General features: G+C 40.5%; 1 protein-coding gene across 1 annotated transcript in view; it reads right to left on the bottom strand.

Annotated features, from left to right (window-relative positions):
* Positions 1–8320: 8320 nt before the first annotated feature.
* Positions 8321–23371, bottom strand: part of LOC123766907 (adenylate cyclase type 8) — a gene marked incomplete in the record, with an annotated part of 567973 nt that continues 552922 nt past the window's right edge. The window contains 6 exon segments of the mRNA XM_069307264.1: positions 8321–13286; positions 15107–15308; positions 18121–18266; positions 19033–19148; positions 20764–20768; positions 20918–21024. Coding sequence (XP_069163365.1) covers positions 13063–13286; positions 15107–15308; positions 18121–18266; positions 19033–19148; positions 20764–20768; positions 20918–21024 — 800 coding nt within the window.

Below are 23371 nucleotides of genomic sequence, written 5' to 3'. Positions count from 1 at the left end.
AATCGGTAGTCACTCTCTCTCCAATACCATCGGTCTTACCTTAGTGACAGGCTTCAGTATGTTTGTGAATAATTCCATTTCTCCCACCCTACCCATCAACATTGGTGTTCCACAGGGCAGCATACTTGGTCCTCTCCTCTTTCTCATCTGCATTGACCTTCCAAATGCCTCTTAACACCTCTAACCAATTTTATTTGCTGATGACACAACCTTCATTTTCTCCAGTCCTGATCCTCTTGCTCTAAATGTCAGTGAATACTGAACTAGACAGTCCATCTTTGGCTCACTGCTAACAAACTCACCCTTAACATTCACAAAACTTTCTATATTTTGTTTGGTAATAAATCCTCGGATCAAATTAATCTAAGAATAAATAATATCCAAATTAGTAACAAAGATAGTAAATTTCTTGGTGTCCTCATCAATAACAAGCTGAATTTCCAGGGTCACATTCTAAATATTGCAAAAAGTTTCTAAAACTGTTGCTATTTTTCTAAGATTAGATATTATGTACCTCGCCCTGCCCTGGTGTCGCTCTATTACTCTCTCCTCTATCCTTATCTCAATTATGGTATTTGTTTGGGGTTCTATTATCCATAATTATCTACGTTCTCTAATTGCTCAGCACAAAGCTGCTATTAGAACAAAATAAAATATTTATTCAGGTAAGGTACATACATACAAGATTTTTACAAAAATTGCTAGGTTTATAGACAGAGCTGGTACATACAATGCCTAAAGCCACTTATTACGCAAAGCGTTTCGGGCAAACAATATCAAACTCTGGCCCCCAGACAGCACTTGGTACCCTTACTTAAATCTTTGAATATGTTAGATATTAAGTCATTGCACATCCCTTCATGTGTACTCTATATATTTAAAACTCTATACTGTAATGTCAATCCTGACCTTAAAAGCTTCCTAGAAAGTTGTAACAGAACCCATGGGCACCACACAAGAAACAAATACCCATTTGATATTCCAAGAGTGTGCCTTAACCAAACTAGAAATGCTCTACAAATCAAGGGACCCAGAATGTGGAATGACCTTCCAAATCACGTCAAAGGCTGTACCCCTCTCAACCAGTTTAAGAGAAAAACTAAGTACATACTACCTAATAAGCTCCATGTAACCTACCTCACCCCCTATATGTAAACCCATGTCTTGCTATTTTCAAACAATATTTGACTTTTTTGACATGACATTTTTTTAATTTTTTTTTTAATACTGTTTGTTGACCAACTTGTATAACTGCTGATTTCTGCCATGTTTTTTCTCCCCTTTTTCTCTTTTTCAACTCAATTAGTATTAAGTTTTAGTCTAAGTGTTCTTTCCCACACCTTGCATATTAGTGACTTTAGGCATAGTATGTACTAGCTTTTTCTAGAAATCCAACATTATATTTGTAACTCGTCTTGTTTGCATGTACTTTTACCTGTGTAAACATTTAATTTGATTTTATTTTATTTGACTTTCGTTGCGCAGTACAGGATGTACAGTTTGCATTTCCGACTCTTCGACATCACTGCCAGGACAATTCAGCTCTAACAGTGATTCCCTCATTGTCCTGACTACGTGCCTATATTACCTCCTATGGTCCTTGTGCCCGAGCCCTTCAGCCCCGGATCTAAAGGCTTCACCAGAGACCCGGGACACAACAACCGTGCACATTCTTCTCTTCTGCTACATCGAGCTTGTCTGCACGCTGCCTGCATCTTGCAGCTACCAAACTACATGCTCCACAGCGATCCAGGGAATAGTAGCCTCATATTTGTGTTGTATTTCTCTTCTTTCATTCCCTGGGAGGGGGAGTTATGTAGCGATTATACTGTATTATATCGATAACATATCTTGAGGTTATCTTGAGATGATTTCGGGGCTTTAGTGTCCCCGCGGCCCGGTCCTCGACCAGGCCTCCACCCCCAGGAAGCAGCCCGTGACAGCTGACTAACTCCCAGGTACCTATTTACTGCTAGGTAACAGGGGCATTCAGGGTGAAAGAAACTTTGCCCATTTGCTTCTGCCTCGTGCGGGAATCGAACCCGCGCCACAGAATTACGAATCCTGCGCGCTATCCACCAGGCTACGAGGCCCCACATACTCGTTCCAAACTCTCCTTAGCTTAACGAGATGAGTTTAAGTCTACTTAATCCACTAATATCTCTTTAGTGGATTATTACGGATAACATTACTTCAGTATTAGGTGAGGTGTGGTCCGTTTATATAAGCAATCAAGAAGCGAATAATCATCGAAAGTTACAGCCCCGCTCCTGTGCCAGGTAAGTCCACTATGGGCTCACCATAGCCCGCGCTACTTTGGAACTTTTGTTCCTGAGTAACTAAATATAAAGCAACAACAGATTAATCATCAGTATAATTTCTACAGTGGTTCAGTACAGACACTTGAGAGTTACTGAACATTTTCAACCTCAAGAATGTAGCACTCGACATGTCCAGTTCCAACCGACCCCAAAATGCTTCAGCTTCGACACAGCAGACATCCAGACTCTGGCTACCTTGAGCTTCCACACACACGTCCCGAATCGAGCTGCTACACTCTCGTCCCACATCGAGCTGCCACCCTCCTCGACTCCAGCCTCACTCAGCTCTGCTCTGCTCCAGGCTGCATCTTTTTTTTTTTTTTTTTTGAGATATATACAAGAGTTGTTACATTCATGTACAGCCACTAGTACGCGTAGCGTTTCGGGCAAGTCCCTGGAATACGATCCCCTGCCGCGAAGAATCGTTTTTTCATCCAAGTACACATTTTACTGTTGCGTTAAACAGAGGCTACAGTTAAGGAATTGCGCCCAGTAAATCCTCCCCGGCCAGGATATGAACCCATGACATAGCGCTCGCGGAACGCCAGGCGAGTGTCTTACCACTACACCACGGAGACTGTAAACTTCAGAAGGAATTAATTCCTTCTGAAGATGTATTAATATACGAAAGTACTTAAGGAAATGCCTGTTACAATTCTTCCTCCGTGGTCTGACACTGTCATATATCCTCCCTCTTGAATCTCTTCGACTGACTTGTGTTATGTTAACTTCTAAGACACTACCAACAGACTGACTGCTGTAACCAAAACTACTAACTAAATATGAAAAACCACTAAACTCTGTATCTAAATCAACCAAATAACATATCATCGTATGTTACACTTGAATGGTGGCCAAAAATACTCTATGGGAGCGCAGTAATGAGCTATTAAAAAATAGACTATCATTGTTCTATTTATCTTAACTATATACGTTAGATTATAGGTACTTTTCCATCACCTTACTTAGGTAACTATTGTCTTAATATTTACACATTACAGCTTCATCCAGTTTAGCTACTAATTCACATAATTATCCATCTTCACGAGCACTCGTTATATCTTAACACATACACATTAAACAAATTCATTTATTTTCCATGACTGTCCTCTTCTGTTAGCTTTTCTCCTTTAGTATTACGTGTTTTACCCCTCTCACCTTGGTTAACTTTTTTTATCCATTTATTTTGGTTTTGCCCGAAATGCTTTGCATAACAGGCTTCATAGATTGTGTAACTCCTGTCCCTATAATTGTACATTACTCTTAAGTTCTTTGTACACATTCCTTTGAATAAACATTGGTATTAATGTTCCACCAATCTAACCTTAACATTTACACACATTTCCTTGTGGAACATTTTGTAGCCCAAATTAAAAGGCTACAAAATAGCGAAAGTAGCCCAGTAGTGGCGAAATTCGCCCGATTTTTGTCCGCTAGCGGCGAAAATCGCCCGATTTTTGCCTGCTACCAGCAAAAATCGCGCAATTTTTGGCCGCTAGCGGCGAAAATCGCCCGATTTTTGGCTGGTAATGGCAAAAATCGCCCGATTTTTGGCCGCTAGCGGCGAAATTCACCCGATTTTTGGCCGCTACCGGCGAAAATCGCGCCATTTTTACCGGTAGCGGACAAAAATTGCGCGATTTTCGCCGCTAGCGGCCCAAAATCGCCTGATTTTCGCCGCTAGCGGCCCAAAATCGCCTGATTTTCGCCGCTAGCGGCCAAAAACCGTGCGATTTTCGCCGCTAGCAGGCAAAAAACAGGCGATTTTCGCCGCTAACGGCCAAAAATCGGCCGATTTTCGCCGGTAGCGGCCAAAAATCGGGCGAATTTCGCCCCTAGCGGGGAAAAGTGGTGCGATTTTCGGCGCTAGCAGGCAAAAATCGGGTGATTTTCGCCGCTAGCGGCAAAAAACCGCGCGATTATCGTCGGTAGCGGCCAAAAATTGCGCGATTTTTGCCGGTAGCGGCAAAAAAAAAGGGCGAATTTCGCCGCTAGCGGGCAAAGTTCGAGCGATTTTTGCCGCTAGCGGGCAAAAATCGTGCGATTTTCGCAAGAGCAGCCAAAAATTGCGCGATTTTCGCCGCTAGCAGCCCCAAAATCGGGAGATTTTTTACCCAAGCGGCAAAAAATCGGGCGGTTTTAGACGCTAGAGGTCGAAAATCGGGCAATTTTTGCTGCTAGCGGCCAAAAATCGGGCTATTTTCGCTCCTAGCGGCCAAAAATCGGGCAATTTTCGCCGCTAGCGGCCAAAAATCGGGCGATTTTCGCCGCTAGCGGCCAAAAACCGCGGGATTTTCGCCGCTAGCGGCCAAAAATCAGGCGATTTTCGCCGCTAGCGGCCAAAAATCGCGCGATTTTCGCAGGTAGCGGCCAAAAATCGGGCGATTTTCGCCGGTAGCGGCCAAAAACCGTGCGATTTTTGCAACTGGCGGGCAAAAATCGCGCGATTTTCGCCGCTACCGGCCAAAAACCGTGCGATTTTCGCAGCTGGCGGGCAAAAATCGCGCGATTTTCGCCGCTACCGGCCAAAAATTGCGCGATTTTCGCCGCTAGCGGCCATAAATCGGCGATTTTCGCCCCTAGCGATTTTCGCCCCTACGATTTTCGTAGCTGGCGGGCAAAAATCGCGCGATTTTCGCCGCTACCGGCCAAAAACCGCGCAATTTTCGCCGCTACCGGCCAAAAATAGCGCGATTTTCGCCGCTACCGGCCAAAAACCGTGCGATTTTCGCCGCTAGCGGCCAAAAATCGGGCGATTTTTGCCGCTAACGGCCGAAAACCGCGCTATTTTGCGCAAAAACCATGCGATTTTCGCAGCTGGCGGGCAAAAATCGCGATTTTCGCCGCTACCGGCCAAAAATAGCGCGATTGTCGCCGCTACCGGCCAAAAACCGCGCGATTTTCGCCGTAGGCGGCCAAAAATCGGGCGATTTTTGCCGCTAGCGGCCAAAAATCGGGCGATTTTTGCAGCTGGTGCGCAAAAATAGCGCTATTTACGCCGCTACCGGCCAAAAACCGCGCGATTTTCGCCGCTACCGGCCAAAAACCGCGCGATTTTCGCCGCTACCGGCCAAAAACCATGCGATTTTCGCAGCTGGCGGGCAAAAATCGCGATTTTCGCCGCTAGCAGCCAAAAATCAGGCGTTTTTTGCCGCTAACGGCCGAAAACCGCGCTGTTTTGCGCAAAAACCATGCGATTTTCGCAGCTGGCGGGCAAAAATCGCGACTTTCGCCGCTACCGGCCAAAAATAGCGCGATTTTCGCCGCTAGCGGCCAAAAACAGTGCGATTTTCGCCGCTAGCGGCCAAAAATCGGGCGATTTTTGCCGCTAACGGCAGAAAACCGCGCTATTTTGCGCAAAAACCATGCGATTTTCGCAGCTGGCGGGCAAAAATCGCGATTTTCGCCGCTACCGGCCAAAAATAGCGCAATTTTTGCCGCTACCGGCCAAAAACCGTGTGATTTTCGCCGCTAGCGGCCAAAAATCGGGCGATTTTTGCAGCTGGTGCGCAAAAATAGCGCTATTTACGCCGCTACCGGCCAAAAACCGCGCGATTTTCGCCGCTACCGGCCAAAAACCATGCGATTTTCGCAGCTGGTGGGCAAAAATCGCGATTTTCGCCGCTACCGGCCAAAAATAGCGCAATTTTTGCCGCTACCGGCCAAAAACCGTGCGATTTTCGCCGCTAGCGGCCAAAAATCGGGCGATTTTTGCAGCTGGTGCGCAAAAATAGCGCTATTTACGCCGCTACCGGCCAAAAACCGCGCGATTTTCGCCGCTACCGGCCAAAAACCATGCGATTTTCGCAGCTGGTGGGCAAAAATCGCGATTTTCGCCGCTACCGGCCAAAAATAGCGCGATTTTCGCCGCTAGCGGCCAAAAACCGCTAGCGCCCGAATGCCCGAAACGCTTTGCGTAATAGTGGCTTTAGGCATTGTATGTACTAGCTATACCTATAAGTTAAACAATCCTTGTAAATATTTATTGTATGTATGTACCTTACCTAAATAAAATTGTTTTGTATTGTATTGTATTGTATTGTATAAAACCGTGCGATTTTCGCCGCTAACGGCCAAAAATCGGGCGATTTTTGAAATTAGCGGCCAAAAATCGGGCGATTTTTGCCGCTAACGGCCGAAAACCGCGCTATTTTGCGCAAAAACCATGCGATTTTCGCAGCTGGCGGGGAAAAATCGCGATTTTCGCCGCTACCGGCCAAAAATAGCGCGATTTTCGCCGCTACCGGCCAAAAACCGCGCGATTTTCGCCGCTACCGGCCAAAAACCATGAGATTTTCGCAGCTGGCGGGCAAAAATCGCGATTTTCGCCGCTACCGGCCAAAAATAGAGCGATTTTTGCCGCTAGCGGCCAAAAACCGTGCGATTTTCGCCGCTAGCGGCCAAAAATCGGGCGATTTTTGCCGCTAACGGCCGAAAACCGCGCTATTTTGCGCAAAAACTATGCGACTTTCGCAGCTGGAGGGCAAAAATCGCGATTTTCGCCGCTACCGGCGAAAAATAGCGCAATTTTTGCCGCTACCGGCCAAAAACCGCGCGATTTTCGCCGCTACCGGCCAAAAACCATGCGATTTTCGCAGCTGGCGGGCAAAAATCGAGATTTTCGCCGCTACCGGCCAAAAATCGCGCGATTTTCGCCGCTAGCGGCAAAAAATCGGGCGATTTTTGCCGCTAACGGCCGAAAACCGCGCTATTTTGCGCAAAAACCATGCGATTTTCGCAGCTGGCGGGCAAAAATCGCGATTTTCGCCGCTACCGGCCAAAAATAGCGCAATTTTTGCCGCTACCGGCCAAAAACCGTGCGATTTTCGCCGCTACCGGCCAAAAATAGCGCGATTTTCGCCGCTAGCGGCCAAAAACCGTGCGATTTTCGCCGCTAGCGGCCAAAAATCGGGCAATTTTTGCCGCTAACGGCCGAAAACCGCGCTATTTTGCGCAAAAACCATGCGATTTTCGCAGCTGGCGGGCAAAAATCGCGATTTTCGCCGCTACCGGCCAAAAATAGCGCGATTTTCGCCGCTAGCGGCCAAAAACCCTGCGATTTTCGCCGCTAGCGGCCAAAAATCGGGCGATTTTTGCCGCTAACGGCCGAAAACCGCGCTATTTTCGACGCTAGCGGCCAGAAACCATGCGATTTTTGCAGCTGGCGGGCAAAAATTGCGCGAATTTCGCCGCTACCTGCCAAAAACAGCGCGATTTTCGCCGCTAGCGGCCAAAAACTATGCGATTTTTGCAGCTGGCGGGCAAAAATAGCGCTATTTACGCCGCTACCAGTCAAAAACCGCGCGATTTTCGACGCTAGCGGCCAGAAACCATGCGATTTTTGCAGCTGGCGGGCAAAAATTGCGCGAATTTCGCCGCTACCTGCCAAAAACAGCGCGATTTTCGCCGCTAGCGGCCAAAAACCATGCGATTTTCGTAGCTGGCGGGCAAAAATCGCGATTTTCGCCGCTACCGGCCAAAAATAGCGCGATTTTCGCCGCTAGCGGCCAAAAACCGTGCGATTTTCGCCGCTAGCGGCCAAAAATCGGGCGATTTTTGCCGCTAATTTTTGACACTGCATATCAGGCATGACAGGGTAGATCTCATTGAAGCCTTGAAAATACTGAACAAGTTGAAGGATGTTGATCCTGACAATTTCTCCAAAAGGTCAGATGTAACAAACAAAAAGCAACAGTTTTAAGTTCAACAAACCTCAATGTAGGACATAGAACAGTAGGACTTGCACAGTGTTGCAAGAGGTCTCTCATACACTGTGAGAGGCCGGACAGTTATGCCCCTTATCCGTTGTGGGAGTGTGTTGAAAAGTCATAGGCCTTTGTGTTGTTAGAGTTTGCTCTCTGCATACCTACTGCATCTCTGCATTGCATTGGGGCTGTTTTGCACATCCTGCCATGCCTGTTGGTTTCATGTGATGTTATTTTTGTGTTAGGTTACTGGAACAATTGACAATACCTAGGCTATTAGGACTATTTAAAGACTTATTGATAATTTGCTTATTTTTAACTTTCATTCTTATCTATGGGTACATAAAATATACATTTCTTCTCACATTGGATAAAAACAACTTATGTTGTGGAAACAGGAGAGATTAAGCTTACATCATTTATATCAATTGTAAATATTAAAATAATAGCATAATTCTGGAAGTCCTAGTGACAGAACAATAAATATTCAGTCTGTGTACAAAATATTCACATTAATATAGTACACCGTACACCTTTATTATAAGATTGACGTATTTATACATATATATTATGAACACTGTATCTTATAAAGTTGACATAAATGTGCTTCCTTACACAGATGGCGGACAAAGACAGGGACAAATATCACCGTAGACCAGATAAAAACATTTATTTTTCACCAATATTGAGTTAATTCCGTCATATCATTATCAACATTTTTTTTACTTGACTCTGGATACACCTACACTCTAGCCATCAGTACAGCAAGTATAAATATTTGGAACCCATATATCATATATACCAACCGTGTTATGGAAGTGTATTAATTACCATTAATTTGTTGAGCATGAAACAAGGAGCAACTGTTTTAAGCTCAACAAACCTAAGTAGGACTGAGAACAGATGCTTTTTCACCCACAAAGTCATAAACCCATGGAACTGCCTACCCGCTGAAGCTGTAAACGCTAAGACTGATTAGGTTTTAAAGTCCACCTGGAAAGGATTGTCAAGACGAATGGGGGGGACCTGTGACAAACCTCCAGCCTCCTGTCCTCGTCGAGACCCTCAGTGGTCTCGAGTCTTAGTGGCCCCTCAGGTAAATCAGAGTAAAAACCATATATTGCAGGCAGGAATGACCTTAGGAGGTTTTTACATTTTCTGTTCATGTAACCTATTACAAATATTTGTTTATATTTTTGTCCCAAAAAATTACGTTTATACTGTACTTGTTGTCCCCCAAAAATGTGTACACACTTTAACATCTGATAGCTCAAATGATGTTTATTTTCAGCAAGATGGGGCACCCCCAACACTATCATTGTGATATAAGGGTCCTACCTTGATGAGATTTTGCCAAACAGGTGGATTGGACGAAGGGGGTTTCATAGAATACCCTCCTCAGTTACCAGGCAAGCCTACAAATCCGGCAACAGTCGCTGAATTGAGAGTAGCCATTGAACAAAAATGCTCTCAAATACCAAACGAAATGTTTCTTGATGTTTGCGATTCCATTGCTTCGTGTTATCAGCAGTACCTGGATCAGAACGAACATCAGTTTGAAAACATATGTTGACAAAATAATTAAACAATGTCTGTAAATTCTACTATATTTTGAAAATTCAATTACTTTAATAAAAAACTGGCTTTATAATTATTCAAAGTGTGTGAACCTGAGCTGTCAATTATTAACTGTCATGCCTTCAGGTGTTCTTTCACCAGCACAGCAATGTCTCCACATTTCTCATTTTTCTGTTATCTTCAAATTGAGTAGCCTCTCAGGAATATAATCTCATTTAAAATATTATCTTAAAGTTTTGTCTGTTAGTGCAACAATATCTGGCATCTTAAGCTGAATTATATCGTTTTTGCTCCAGTATTTGTCATCTCATTCCATCTGTTAGTATACTGTATATGATTTTCAGGATCATGTTCCATCTGCCTTTGGTCCTTTACTTCCCCCCCCCCCCCTTCCTCTAATAATTTTGTTGGTTTGCTGGGATGGATGTGTGTATTGGGATGGGGGCATGTACTGGGGCGAGGTTTCTGTATGAGTGTATGCTAGTGTATGTGATAAAACTGAGTATGAACCCTTGCCATGTTACTTCTGTACACTTTGTCCTATCATACACAAGGCTAGCTGGATGTATAATTAGAGATACACATTTCTTTATACCATACCTTACTATACTAATACTGCTCTGTAGTGATCAACATTTATGTAATCTAAGAACTATTACACATCCTAAACATTAAACAAAAAATAAATAAATAAACTTGCCATCTACCCCACCTCAACTTTGTCCCCAGCAAGTTGGTACAACTTGCTGCCACAACACCACAAGCTACAAGATAATGTCAAGCATTTTGTGACTATTAAAAAATATTGATATCAAACACATTTGATTTCAGCCACAACTTTGTAGATCATCGGCAATATTTATTCAGAGCTGATTACAGCACCATAGTCACTTCAGCGTTATAACTGCAGATGCACTGCTCTTGTGATGTCCTGAGATACTACATCCAACACAGCATTATCACAGAATCTTGGAATTCATAGTAGCAGAACTCTCTGTTGCCAATATTATTACAGGTAATATACATACAAATGAATAATTATTTGGCACATAAAAATATATTGATTTTATGACACTTGATTCCTTTTTACAAATGTACGTGCTCTGTGAAGTACTGTACTTGCTTATTACACATGTTCATGTGCATAGGTCACCATCCCATCAGCTCGACTAAAAGGTCATTTTCTTAACATTATGATAATCGTTACAAATGCAACCTATTAAGAAAAGTAATGGCTCACAAATATCTAAAATTTTTTATGCATCGGACTTGATAGGTTTAGGTGGGTGGCTGGGGTTTGTACGTTTCTGGTTTGGTTAGGAGGTTGGATTTTTTCACGGCATGGAATGGGCTAGGTTATTGGGGAGAGTAAGGGCCATCATGAGAGAGGCATGAGAAAGGTGAATGCAGATGGGGGAGAAAGGTGGTGAATATGGATGGGAAGAGAAAGTGAATGTAGATGGGGAGAAGGTGGTAAATATGAATGGGGAGAGAGAGAGAGTAAATGTAGATGGGTCAATAAATGATATCTCAATTCCCTACATCTGTACATGTATGATACCTGCACTAGAGATGTGTGTATGTGTACATTACTGGCACATACATTTGTACATGCATGTCACCTGCACTACATACATGTATACATGTGCATCAATGGTACTACATTGTATAGTCATCTTCTAATATACAACACGTACAACCAGATGCTACAACTGTTGGTTCTGCTTTATATGTAAATGTTTGGTTATTAGAATTATACATTATTATGGCATTACACAGCCTTTCAAAATGTAATTAATTAAATATCCACTAGGATGAGAGGTCGATTCCATTGCATTGACTCAGTATTTTCTTGGATACACAATATTGTGCTGATACTTTGTATTTTTGTGACGCTTTCCTTATGTTCCTCATTATGTGTTACGTAAAAACTTGTTAACTGTTAATGTACCATTGTTTCACGTGTGAACGAGGTCATTCCTAGTTCACTTGCTCTACAACTCTGTGTTTTGTCAAACAGCCTTTGAAGAACTGTCTCTCAACAATGTTTGCAGCCATCTCTTACACACAACACAATATTATCCAGAATGTATTAATTCCTTTTCTGAACTCTTTACATCAATATTCTCTTGGTATATACCCCATGCCCATGTATTAACCATTATCCTTGGTGTATACTTTATCACATTCCAATGTATCCCTTGTCATCCTGGGTACATATTGTACTCACCTAGTTGTACTTGTGGGGGTTGAGCTTCAGCTCTTTGGTCCAGCCTCTCAACTGTCAATCATCTATGTACCCCATACCCATGTCATCCTGAGTCTATATAGTGTACCTAATACCCATGTCTTCCTGAGTATATAGTTTGCCCTTGTACAGTATACTGAATCCTTATAATCAAGCTTGCTCAAGGAAGACAGCTTTTGTGTTGATAGTATTACACATATCTTAACTGGAAGGTCCAGCTTCCGGTAAAGCAGACATAAATATTTGACCTGACTGCAGATTGATAAGCTTGGGTAGCCTACACACTCAGGAAATGGTGCCACGTTGATGCCAGGATTCATCAAGTATTTATGCAATCACTAACAAAACCTGTATATCTTTCCTCAATCGTGGTGACTTCACTTACATTTATTAAACAGTTTATGAGCTTCAAAACTTTGCAACCTAAGGTTATTATTATTGCTATACACAACCTTGTAAGACTTGGAAATTCGTAAACTGTTTAATAAATGTAAACAAAGCTGCCATGATTTAGGAAAGATATTCAGGTTTCGTAAGTGGTTGTGTAAATGTTCAATGAACCCTAGCCTAGTTCGTCTTATGCTAAACTGGCGAGGCTCGTTTATTATGCATGAATTGTGCTTCACAAAGTTGAATCTATTGCTCTGCATCAAACTTAAGTTTTAGTTCACAACTTTATTGTAAACTTGGTACAAAACACTACAGAATTCTGTTTGTTGGTTTTTAAGCTTATCTTTCAGTCTGCCAAACAACTTACTACAGCAGACACCCATTCATGCATTGTACTGCCTCAGCTTCTTGATGCACCCTGTACAGCTGTGTCCCCAGTTGCATGTGAAGCTGCACAGCTTCACATCCACAGCTGCTCAGTGAAGGTACAGAGCTGCACATTTGCAGCTTCTCTTCTATAGCTGCACAGTGAAGGTACATAATTGCACAGCTTTGGATCCACAAATGAACTGCTTCATGTTCATATCTGAATAGTGAATGTTCACAACTGCACAGTATAATGCCCAGACCTGTAAGTAAACATGCACAGTAAATGTACATAGCTACGCAGCTCAGGTCAATAGCTGCACAGCCTCATGTACAGATCTTTGTGATCACAGCTTCACTTCCATAGCTTCACAGTCCAGTATCACTTGATGAGCAATGTTATTGCACAGTTTCAACTGCAGAGCTTGAGTCCATCACTGAATGAGCCTGCCAGTTAAACAGCCTCATCATGTCCTCTGCTTTGAATATCCTGACGGTGGTCGTCTTTGGTGAGGCTACGGAGGTTGTGGTGTGAGGAAGTAGTCTTCTCCAGTCGCCCGCCCCGACGGGAGAGGCCTGGCGTTAAGTCCCGGCTGCCTAGGCCAGAGGAGGCTGTAGAGGCACCCGTCTCCGATGGAGATATTTTCCTGGGTCGGTCTCTCTTCACTGTGGTATTACCTGAGTAGATACCAAAGAGGAAAGTATTATTATTTTAGGTATACAGATATTCAGAAAATAAGTTGCAATAACACATCTGAATACAAATAACCCAACAATACATATGCCAGCTTCCTGTCATTGTCAAGCCTACCTAGAGATGAACCCCTCAGTCAAATTCCAGTAATTATGATAAGGGTCCAAGACAAACTGAAATGTGATCACTCATTTAATTTGTGTGGACTGGATTATTTGTGTGGATTGGATTATTTGTAAACATTATATAATAATGTACATACAGTGGCACCTTGGTTTATGAATTTAATCCATTCTAAGAGATGGGTTCACACACCAAAATTTGTAAACCTAAACAAATTTTCCCGTAAGAAATAATGTAAATTGAATTAATTCATTCCACACACCTAAAACTATTAACTTGAAAATACATTTTATACAGAATACTACTCATACTTTTTACTATACCTAACTTTAACTGAGGACTGCAATTGGCATATGGAAGATGGTGAGGAGGGGTGGGGGGAGGGGGGGGGGAGAGGTGTTAGTGTTTGGAAGGGGGTCCCCTTCCATTATAACATCAGGCAGTGATGACATTTCTGGAGTACTCTCTCTCTCTCCTACATTTTTCAGGCATACCACTAGGACCTGGTTGTGGGTCACTACTTGCTTGTCTTACTAAAAATCTGTCTAAAGACATTTGTTTTTCCCTACGTTTTTAATACTTGTTTGTAATGAGACATCAGATTGTCATTAAAAAGGTTAATGCAATGGGTCTCCTACAGCTTTATCTGGGTAAGTTTTTTTCAGCAAAACTTCGCAGTTCTTTCCATACTGAACACATTTTGTTAATGAGGAAGGGACAGCCTCTACTGCCTCTACTCACAACTAATGTATTTTCTTAGGTTGAACTTTATCACTGACTTTCTTGGGACCCATGGCATGATTGATATATAATAAAAACTTTTATGTTCAGAAACCAAAAAGCAGAAAAATAATGAAATTCTTCATAAAGAATTCAAGTGCAATCGTTACTAGGCGGGATACACTGGTAGACTAAGCGTGCCTTGCCCGGCACCCAGCAGAACCCATGCAATCAACCCATGCCTGTATCAATACACTTGTATTCCGAGGCAAACTTCGTACACTGAGTCAAATTTTACAAAGAAATTGACTTCTTATACCAAAAAAATCATAATCCGGGGCATTCGTAAACCAAGGTTCCGCTGTATATATAAATATGTATACAGTACTAGGGGGTACGTAGTATTGCCCGGGTCTGTCTCCCACCTGTCCACCCAATGCAATGAATTTTAATGATTTCGGGCAAGAATGTTTTCTTGCTCGAAGCACTATGCATGCTAGTGGCTTTACAAGAATGTAAATTCAACTTAATTTCTATGTTCTCTGTTAACCTTAATGTACCTTCTTGTATATAAATAAATAAATAAATACATGTATTCTTTATTCTACCATATCTATATAAACTACACCTACACTTTCATATGTAATAGAATACTGTACTTATTGTATTCAGTCATTAGATATTCAGTATACAATGGCTGATCATCTTAATGTAGTTGCCACATGAACACTAAGACCACTGTTATATTCCCCATTACAGCTTCATTCACATTCCATTACAACTACAACTGTACTGTCATATTCCTCGTTACAACTTCACTGTTATATTCCCCCAATTTCACATTCTCTTCTAAATATGTAACAAAACAGGAACTTAAAATATTTTTGAAAAGTCAACAATTCTTTAATCAGTTTGTTTTTAATAAACACTATGTAGACTGCTTATTAAATGTAAACGTTACTTCTCTTAATGGTCTGTTTCTTTCGGGCCTGAACCATCCCATAGACCACTTCAGCGAGAGAGTTGTAGGTAGATGCATGACGGCTGAACTGTCGTTGATGGGAGGCCTTCCGTCCCAGCACGAAGTATGTGTCCATCTCTCCCTTGCCCTTAACGGAGATCTTACCTCGGTACTGTAGTCGGAACCCTCGGAAGTTTAAGATCTGAAAGTTAGCCACACATCAATATCTCCTTCTCTCTTACTCTTGGCAGAGATCTTTGCCTCTGGAAGTTTAGGATCTGAAAGTAAACCACACAACAATAGCATCATAATATAATATACATATTTATATTACTGCTTTCCATTATACCATACATTGTATAATGCTCTTGAGCTAAACATTTAATATTTATGCAATGTGATTCTTGACAAAATCAGTACTGCAATTTTGTATAACAAATACTAATGATTTAAATATTCAGGCATAAGACTGTTTTTATCAGCTAACATTACATGTTTAGGCAGAGTTGTTATTTTTCACACTGGGCAACAGAACAATGGCATCAGTTCTTGATTCCCAATGGTTGGGCACTGTATCTTCACCCTATCCTAATATTCCAGCTTATATCCTGTCCACATATCCTCTTCCATATGCTATATAGCATACTGGCTTAGTGTTTTCTCTTGATAATTATCACTAATATGTACATGAAAATTTATATATATATTATATATATATATATATATATATATATATATATATATATATATATATATATATATATATATATATATATATATATATATATATATATATATATTGGTGTATACTGGCAGCAGGTTTTCTTTCAAACATGTTTCATTGAATATGACCGCATATTCTGTATTTATTATTTTCTGGTTTAGGGCTTCTATCCCTCTAACTATTTTCTTAGCATCAGGGCTTAATTGAAATAGGAGTTCTCCAAAACTCATTTTCGTACTTTTAAGGTGAAGAAAAGAAGTGATTTACTATAGAGTGTATTACACTTATTTGTATAATTTGCACGACGTTTCGAACCTCCATGGTTCATTCTCAAGTGAACAGATCTTACAATACTAGTTGATTTTATACCCGCATTAGGTCAGGTGATAATACAATGAAGGTGAAAACATGGGGGGATACATAAGGGATAAACATAGGGGCTGCAGAAGGCTTATTGGCCCATACGAGGCATCTCCTATCTAAACACATTATATATATATATATATATATATATATATATATATATATGTCGTACCTAGTAGCCAGAACGCACTTCTCAGCCTACTATGCAAGGCCCGATTTGCCTAATAAGCCAAGTTTTCTTGGTTTATGGTTTATGGTTATGGTTTCGTCGAAGACATCATAAGAAGGAAAGTGAAAAGCCATGCAACCTCTGAAGAGACAACTAACACAACACCTATACCCCCTATTAGACTATTTTACAGGAACTTCTTTTCCACAGCTCATAAAACGGAGGAAAGGGTCCTGAAAGATATTGTTAATAGAAACGTTATCCCTACAGACAAAAATCAGAGGATACAACTGACGATTTACTATAAAACCAGAAAAACGGCCAGCCTACTCATGAGAAACTCTCCAGACACAAAACAGAACGCTTTAAAAGAGACTAACGTCGTCTATGCCTTTAAATGCCCTCTTGGGGACTGTAAGCTCCAAAAAAACCAGTATATAGGCAAGACAACAACATCTCTTTCTAGGCGTTTAACGATGCATAAGCAACAGGGCTCCATTAAGGAACATATAATCTCTTCCCACAACCAAACCATAGCCAGAGAAATCCTAGTAAACAACACAGAAATCATCGATAGATACAGCGATAGCAGGCGGCTTGACGTTTGCGAGGCACTACACATCAAGAAGTCAACACCAGCAATCAACAGCCAATTATTGCACAACTATATTCTACCCACCTCTAGACTCCGCTCCAATATAGAAGCATCAAGAAATATGGACCAATAGGCTTTCTACAAACACTTCTATTCAATACCCATTGTTTCGTGTTCTGTCTTGTGTTGATGAAATTAATACCCTATTAATACCACCTCTTGTTCTGTCTTGTGTTGATGAAATTAATACCCTATTAATGCCACCTCTTGTTCTATCTTGTGTTAATGCCACATCACCCCTTCCACCTCACTCAAATGTAGATATAAAATCGGAGATGCGTAAGTTCTATTCAGTTGTGTATTTGTGAACTAAAGTCTTTGAAAATGTAATAAGTTTTACGAAACGCGCTCGTGTTGCGTCAGACTAGAAATAAAAATGAATTTTGGAGAATTGATTTTTTATTTACCTCCAACAGTGAAAAGAAATGTACAAAAGATTGAGAAAATTCGTGTTAGAATTATTAATCTTACTTTTTCGGTCATATTTAATAATATATATATATATATATATATATATATATATATATATATATATATATATATATATATATATATATATATATATATGTATATATATATATATATGTATATATATATATATATATATATATATATATATATATATATATATATATATGTATATATATATATATATATATATATATATATATATATATATATATATATATATATATATATATATATATATATACATACATACATATATATTCTAATATTTTATGTATTATCACCATAGCTGATTAGGCAAGATTCAATGGTGTTTCTGTACATAAAAGATTTGTTACAGGCAAGATCTTTGCATTAGCCTAGCCAATTGGATGGCTGAAGTGCAACAGAGGAACCAACTACCAAGGACTGGATTAATATAAAGATTTTAGCATGCAGGAAAGCTTTTATTAACAAATGTACAGTAATTATGCGTGAATTACGTTTTAGTGAGGTGCCAATGCATATGAATGATTTAAGGGCGGTTTTCCCGTGAGTATCATATTTAGTGGTAAAGACATTGAATGTAAAGTATTATGAGGCCATCACACTTACCTACCGACCACCATTAACACAAGTCAACAAAAGGAACTAACCTGTGCTGTCTCCTTGGGTATCTGTATGGTGTCGCTAGCACCCGTGGTGTCCATCCTAGATGCCTCATTGACAGTGTTGCCCCAGACATCAAACACAGGCTTCTTGGCCCCAATGACACCTCCTACCAGGGGCCCATGACTGATACCTGAAACAGACGAGTAATTTAAAAAGAGAAAAAGAATAATAATGAATATACATTTGTTACCACAATGATAATTATTAAGAGTTCACAAACTCCTTGGTGTGCTCAAAGCTACCAACTTACGATTATATTGAAGATGGTCCAAAGAGTCATCTTATTACCCTTCTGAAAGGGTAATATGGGTCCACTCTTCTGAAGATGTATTATTAAATACGAAAGTACGTAAGGAAATTCCTGTTTCAATTCTTCCTTCGTGGTCTGACACTGTCACATTTTTCATCACGTGTTAATTTTTGTGATTTACACACATATGTACGTATATATGCATGTATACATACATATTATGCATGTATACATATATATATTATGCATGTATACATACATATGTATTATACATGTTGTTATGCTTCAGCAGGAAGAGAAACAAACATGCGCTCTACATGGCGTTTATTACAACGACAACAAACAATAACATCACTGGGTAAAGGTGCCACGAATACAAATGCGCATTGGATCTTAACATTACGAACCTATCTCAAGTGACATTAATCTTATACATACCTTAATCCTAACACATGTATGCACACATATATATATTATACATGCATACATACATATATATTATGCATGTACTGTATATACACATATATTATAAACATAAATAATTTTGGCAACGATCTTATTAGGCTTTCTTGATATATCCTAATGAAACTAAAACAAACCCCAGAAATGAGTCAATAGCATAGATATCTATCTGGAACATACGTACCCACTCTCAACCTGAAGTTATTGAAGGAATGCTTATTGACTTCTTCAAGGCGAGCTTTCATCTCCAGGGCGAAGTCCACAAGGGCACAGAGGTGTGCATGGCTGTCTTCACTTGTCCTGAAGGTAGACCATTGGTCAAAATTGTTGTCTACATCACTAATACCATCTACATCAATAGGAGAGACTGTCTGTCATCTGTCAAAGGTTGAAGGCTAGATACTTTGGGCTAGCTTCACCAAACTTTGCAGGGTGAAAAGGCTGGGGTACAACACAAACATTGGCTGGTTGGAGTCAGTCCTGCAGTATTAGTCCTATTAAGAGGGGAGGTTGGGCCCAGTAGTGACCTCCCCTCCCTCCCCAACATAATTGGTGTAAGTTCCAAACCTACTACTGTACTTTGTTTATCATGCTAAATATCAGACTCCATCCTTTCAAGATTTATTAAGCATATAATTTTTAACATGGATGTGTTAGTCTTTTATTGATGAAGACAATGTACATTGAAGATAGTTAAATGATGAAGGGGAAAGTGGTGAAGAGTAGAGAAGGTGAAGAGATGGAAAACTGGTGTTTACTTATCAGTGGCTACAGGGGGAGTGAAATCTAGTTTTTTATGCCCTCACCTCTTAGCCATTTATGACTGGCATACTACTTACCCCTCTTAATATTTCATCATACTTTTTTTTAATTGTGGATAGAACTGGCTTCAGCAACCAAATCTTTCAATGCATTCCACTTTCCTATCACCTGTACAGGGAATGAGAACTTCCTAACATCTCTTCAACTCAATTGCATATTCAGCTTCCACCGATGTCTACCTTTTGGAGATTTGAAGGATCAGTGTCCTTGCAGCACAGTCTATGACCAAGCCTCTCTCTTGTCCTAGCTCTTTTTAATTTAAATAAGCATCCTTTATCCACATTACAAGATCTTGAGGGAATGGATAAATAGTTATCACTTCAACTTATAGCACCTAAAGAGGAAAAATGTTGCAAATACAGGTATACCAGAAAGAATCCCAGGAAGCAGTTTAAAGCAGTTTCCAGGTAACATAATAGATATGGGATCATTTCATTGTTTAAATTGTAGGTTAGACATATATATAAATAATCAAACCCCCACACAAATTAAATGAAAGTGACGATGTTTCAGCCCATCCAAGGCCTTATCAACTTGTAAGGGTCCAGGGCAGACCGAAACGTTGCTTTCGTTCCGTTTCTTAGGTATGGGTTGAGTTATTTGTTTTAACCCATGTTATTGTGACTTATTCTTTCCATATACAAAGTATATATATAAATGAGTTTGTGGATATAAATAGGAGCTGCCTCATATGAGCCAATAGGCCTGCTGCAGGTTCCTTAGTTCTTACATATTACTGGGCTCATACTGTAGTTATAATTTACAAGCTTAATTCATACAAGAATGGCTTTACAAGAATCTAAAACTTCAATGCTCTGTACTCTCATAAACCCAATGTACCTTCTTGTATATGAATAAATAAATAAATAAATAAGAAAGTGGTACTTGAGGTTATCTTGAGATGATTTCGGGGCTTTAGTGTCCCCGTGGCCCGGTCCTCGACCAGGCCTCCACCCCCAAGAAGCAGCCCGTGACAGCTGACTAACTCCCAGGTACCTATTTACTGCTAGGTAACAGGGGCATACAAGGTGAAAGAAACTTTGCCCATTTGTTTCTGCCTCGTGCGGGAATCGAACCCGCGCCACAGAATTACGAGTCCTGCGCGCTATCCACCAGGCTACGAGACCCTAATTGAATTAGGCTAATGAGACCCTACGAGGTACTAATGGAATATTTATAATATATTTAGTATGTGCCATCCTCTACATAAAATATTTTCAGAGGCTAAACAAAACTCGGGTACTGACCTTTTCAGTGGGGTTAAGTCCAGATGCTGCCATGTATGTGCTGCCAATGGTCTTGATTTTTTCTATACATGTAAAGCGGTCTTCATCCAAGAGCTCGTCGAAGTCAGCTAGTTAAAGAGTTTGTATGAGAACATGAATTTGTGCTTCACATGAGCACAAGGCTCATCACAAAATAAAGGAAGCACATCACAAAATAAAGGAAGCTCATCACAAAATAAAGGAAGCTCATCACAAAATAAAGGCAGCACATCACAAAATAAAGGAAGCTCATCACAAAATAAAGGAAGCACATCACAAAATAAATGAAGCACATCACAAAATAAAGGAAGCACATCACAAAATAAAGGAAGCTCATCACAAAATAAAGGCAGCTCATCACAAAATAAAGGAAGCTCATCACAAAATAAAGGAAGCACATCACAAAATAAAGGAAGCTCATCACAAAATAAAGGAAGCTCATCACAAAATAAAGGCAGCTCATCACAAAATAAAGGAAGCTCATCACAAAATAAAGGAAGCACATCACAAAATAAAGGCAGCTCATCACAAAATAAAGGAAGCTCATCACAAAATAAAGGAAGCACATCACAAAATAAAGGAAGCTCATCACAAAATAAAGGAAGCACATCACAAAATAAAGGAGGCACATCACAAAATAAAGGAAGCTCATCACAAAATAAAGGAAGCACATCACAAAATAAAGGAAGCACATCACAAAATAAAGGAAGCACATCACAAAATAAAGGAAGCACATCACTAGGATCTTGCATTCAGAAGAACATTTTAATGTGAATTAGGGAACTATTATCTCACAAAGAACAGAGGTTCATAATATTATTACAACCAAAATTCATTAACTGATCAGGAAGCAAAACACTACTGTCAAATTTACTTCATCCTTGTAACGAAATGATTGAGCAAAAATTTTGACTGTGTGCTTTCAATTTTCATAATTTTTTTTTTTTTTTTTTTTTTTTTGAGATATATACAAGAGTTGTTACATTCTTGTACAGCCACTAGTACGCGTAGCGTTTCGGGCAAGTCCTTAATCCTATGGTCCCTGGAATTCGATCCCCTGCCGCGAAGAATCGTTTTTTCATCCAAGTACACATTTTACTGTTGCGTTAAACAGAGGCTACAGTTAAGGAATTGCGCCCAGTAAATCCTCCCCGGCCAGGATACAAACCCATGACATAGCGCTCGCGGAACGCCAGGCGAGTGTCTTACCACTACACCACGGAGACTGTATTATTTATATAGTACATGTACAGTACATACTCTGATGCCAAGGATCAAAGTTCCTACAAAATTATTTTGAACATAGGGGTTTCTATAGGCCATTGCTACTCTTGCCTCTCTGAGGAGGCCAGGTTCTGGCTCATGGTCCCTGGTAGGCATAGAACTCCAATTGAATTGACTGATGCCACGGGCTAATACATACATATCAGTCCAGTAAGTGCCGGGGAGCCGGAGGGGCTCTCCACAGAAAACAAATTGACCAGTGAAAAAAAAAAAGAGAAACATACAATAGCATAGTTGGAGACTTACAAATATCTGTTCACATACAAATTTGATAAAATCGTCTTAGAATATCTAAGATTCTATAAAAATCATCTAGACTTACGTCTAACATTTGAATAACATTTTCTAACATCCGAACATAATTAAAACCTTTTAGATATAGATGTATAGCATTCAAACTGGCAACACAACACTCCACGGTTGTTCAACGTCCTACCAGCGAGCATCAGAAATATTACAGGAACCACCGTGGACATCTTCAAGAGGAAACTAGATTGTTTCCTTCAAGGAGTGCCGGACCAACCGGGCTGTGGTGGGTATGTGGGCCTGCGGGCCGCTCCAAGCAACAGCCTGGTGGACCGAACTCTCACAAGTCAAGCCTGGCCTCGGGCCGGGCTTGGGCAGTAGAAGAACTCCCAGAACCCCATCAACCAGGTATCCACCAGGTAACACTGTCCAACATCTACTCAACCACATGCAATGTTTTGTTAGGACCTAAAGTGCTGCTGTTCCAAGACTGCTGCTAAGAAGCACATACTGCAGTTCAAATCCCTAGACAAAATTTATGAAGAGGCAGGACCAGTTGACCAGGACCTGATCAAGACTTGGCTGCCTCATCAGCTTGTTCATTGCCCGTCACTGACTTGAGTCAGGTTCAAACAAAAATAATTGTCAGTCACACAATTTAGCTAAATCCCTAAAATTCACTGAACAATGTTCCATATACGGAATGGTAATGTAACCAGAAGAGGAATATAATATTATGATTTTTCACAAAATGTGAAAATCACTAAAGGCTATTGTACTAGTTACGGACAGAGATATGGAGAGTGTGGTAGGAAACTGGAATTATTAAATTAAATTATATTAAACATGTATGAAATCAACCGGTCCTCTTACAAATTACGTCTGAATTTGGCCGTTTGCCCGTAT

The sequence above is a fragment of the Procambarus clarkii genome, chromosome 60, assembly GCF_040958095.1.
Source record: "Procambarus clarkii isolate CNS0578487 chromosome 60, FALCON_Pclarkii_2.0, whole genome shotgun sequence".
In the NCBI taxonomy this organism is placed as follows: domain Eukaryota; kingdom Metazoa; phylum Arthropoda; class Malacostraca; order Decapoda; family Cambaridae; genus Procambarus; species Procambarus clarkii.
Note: the sequence above shows the minus strand (reverse complement) of the source record. Positions and strands in the feature narration are given on the sequence as shown.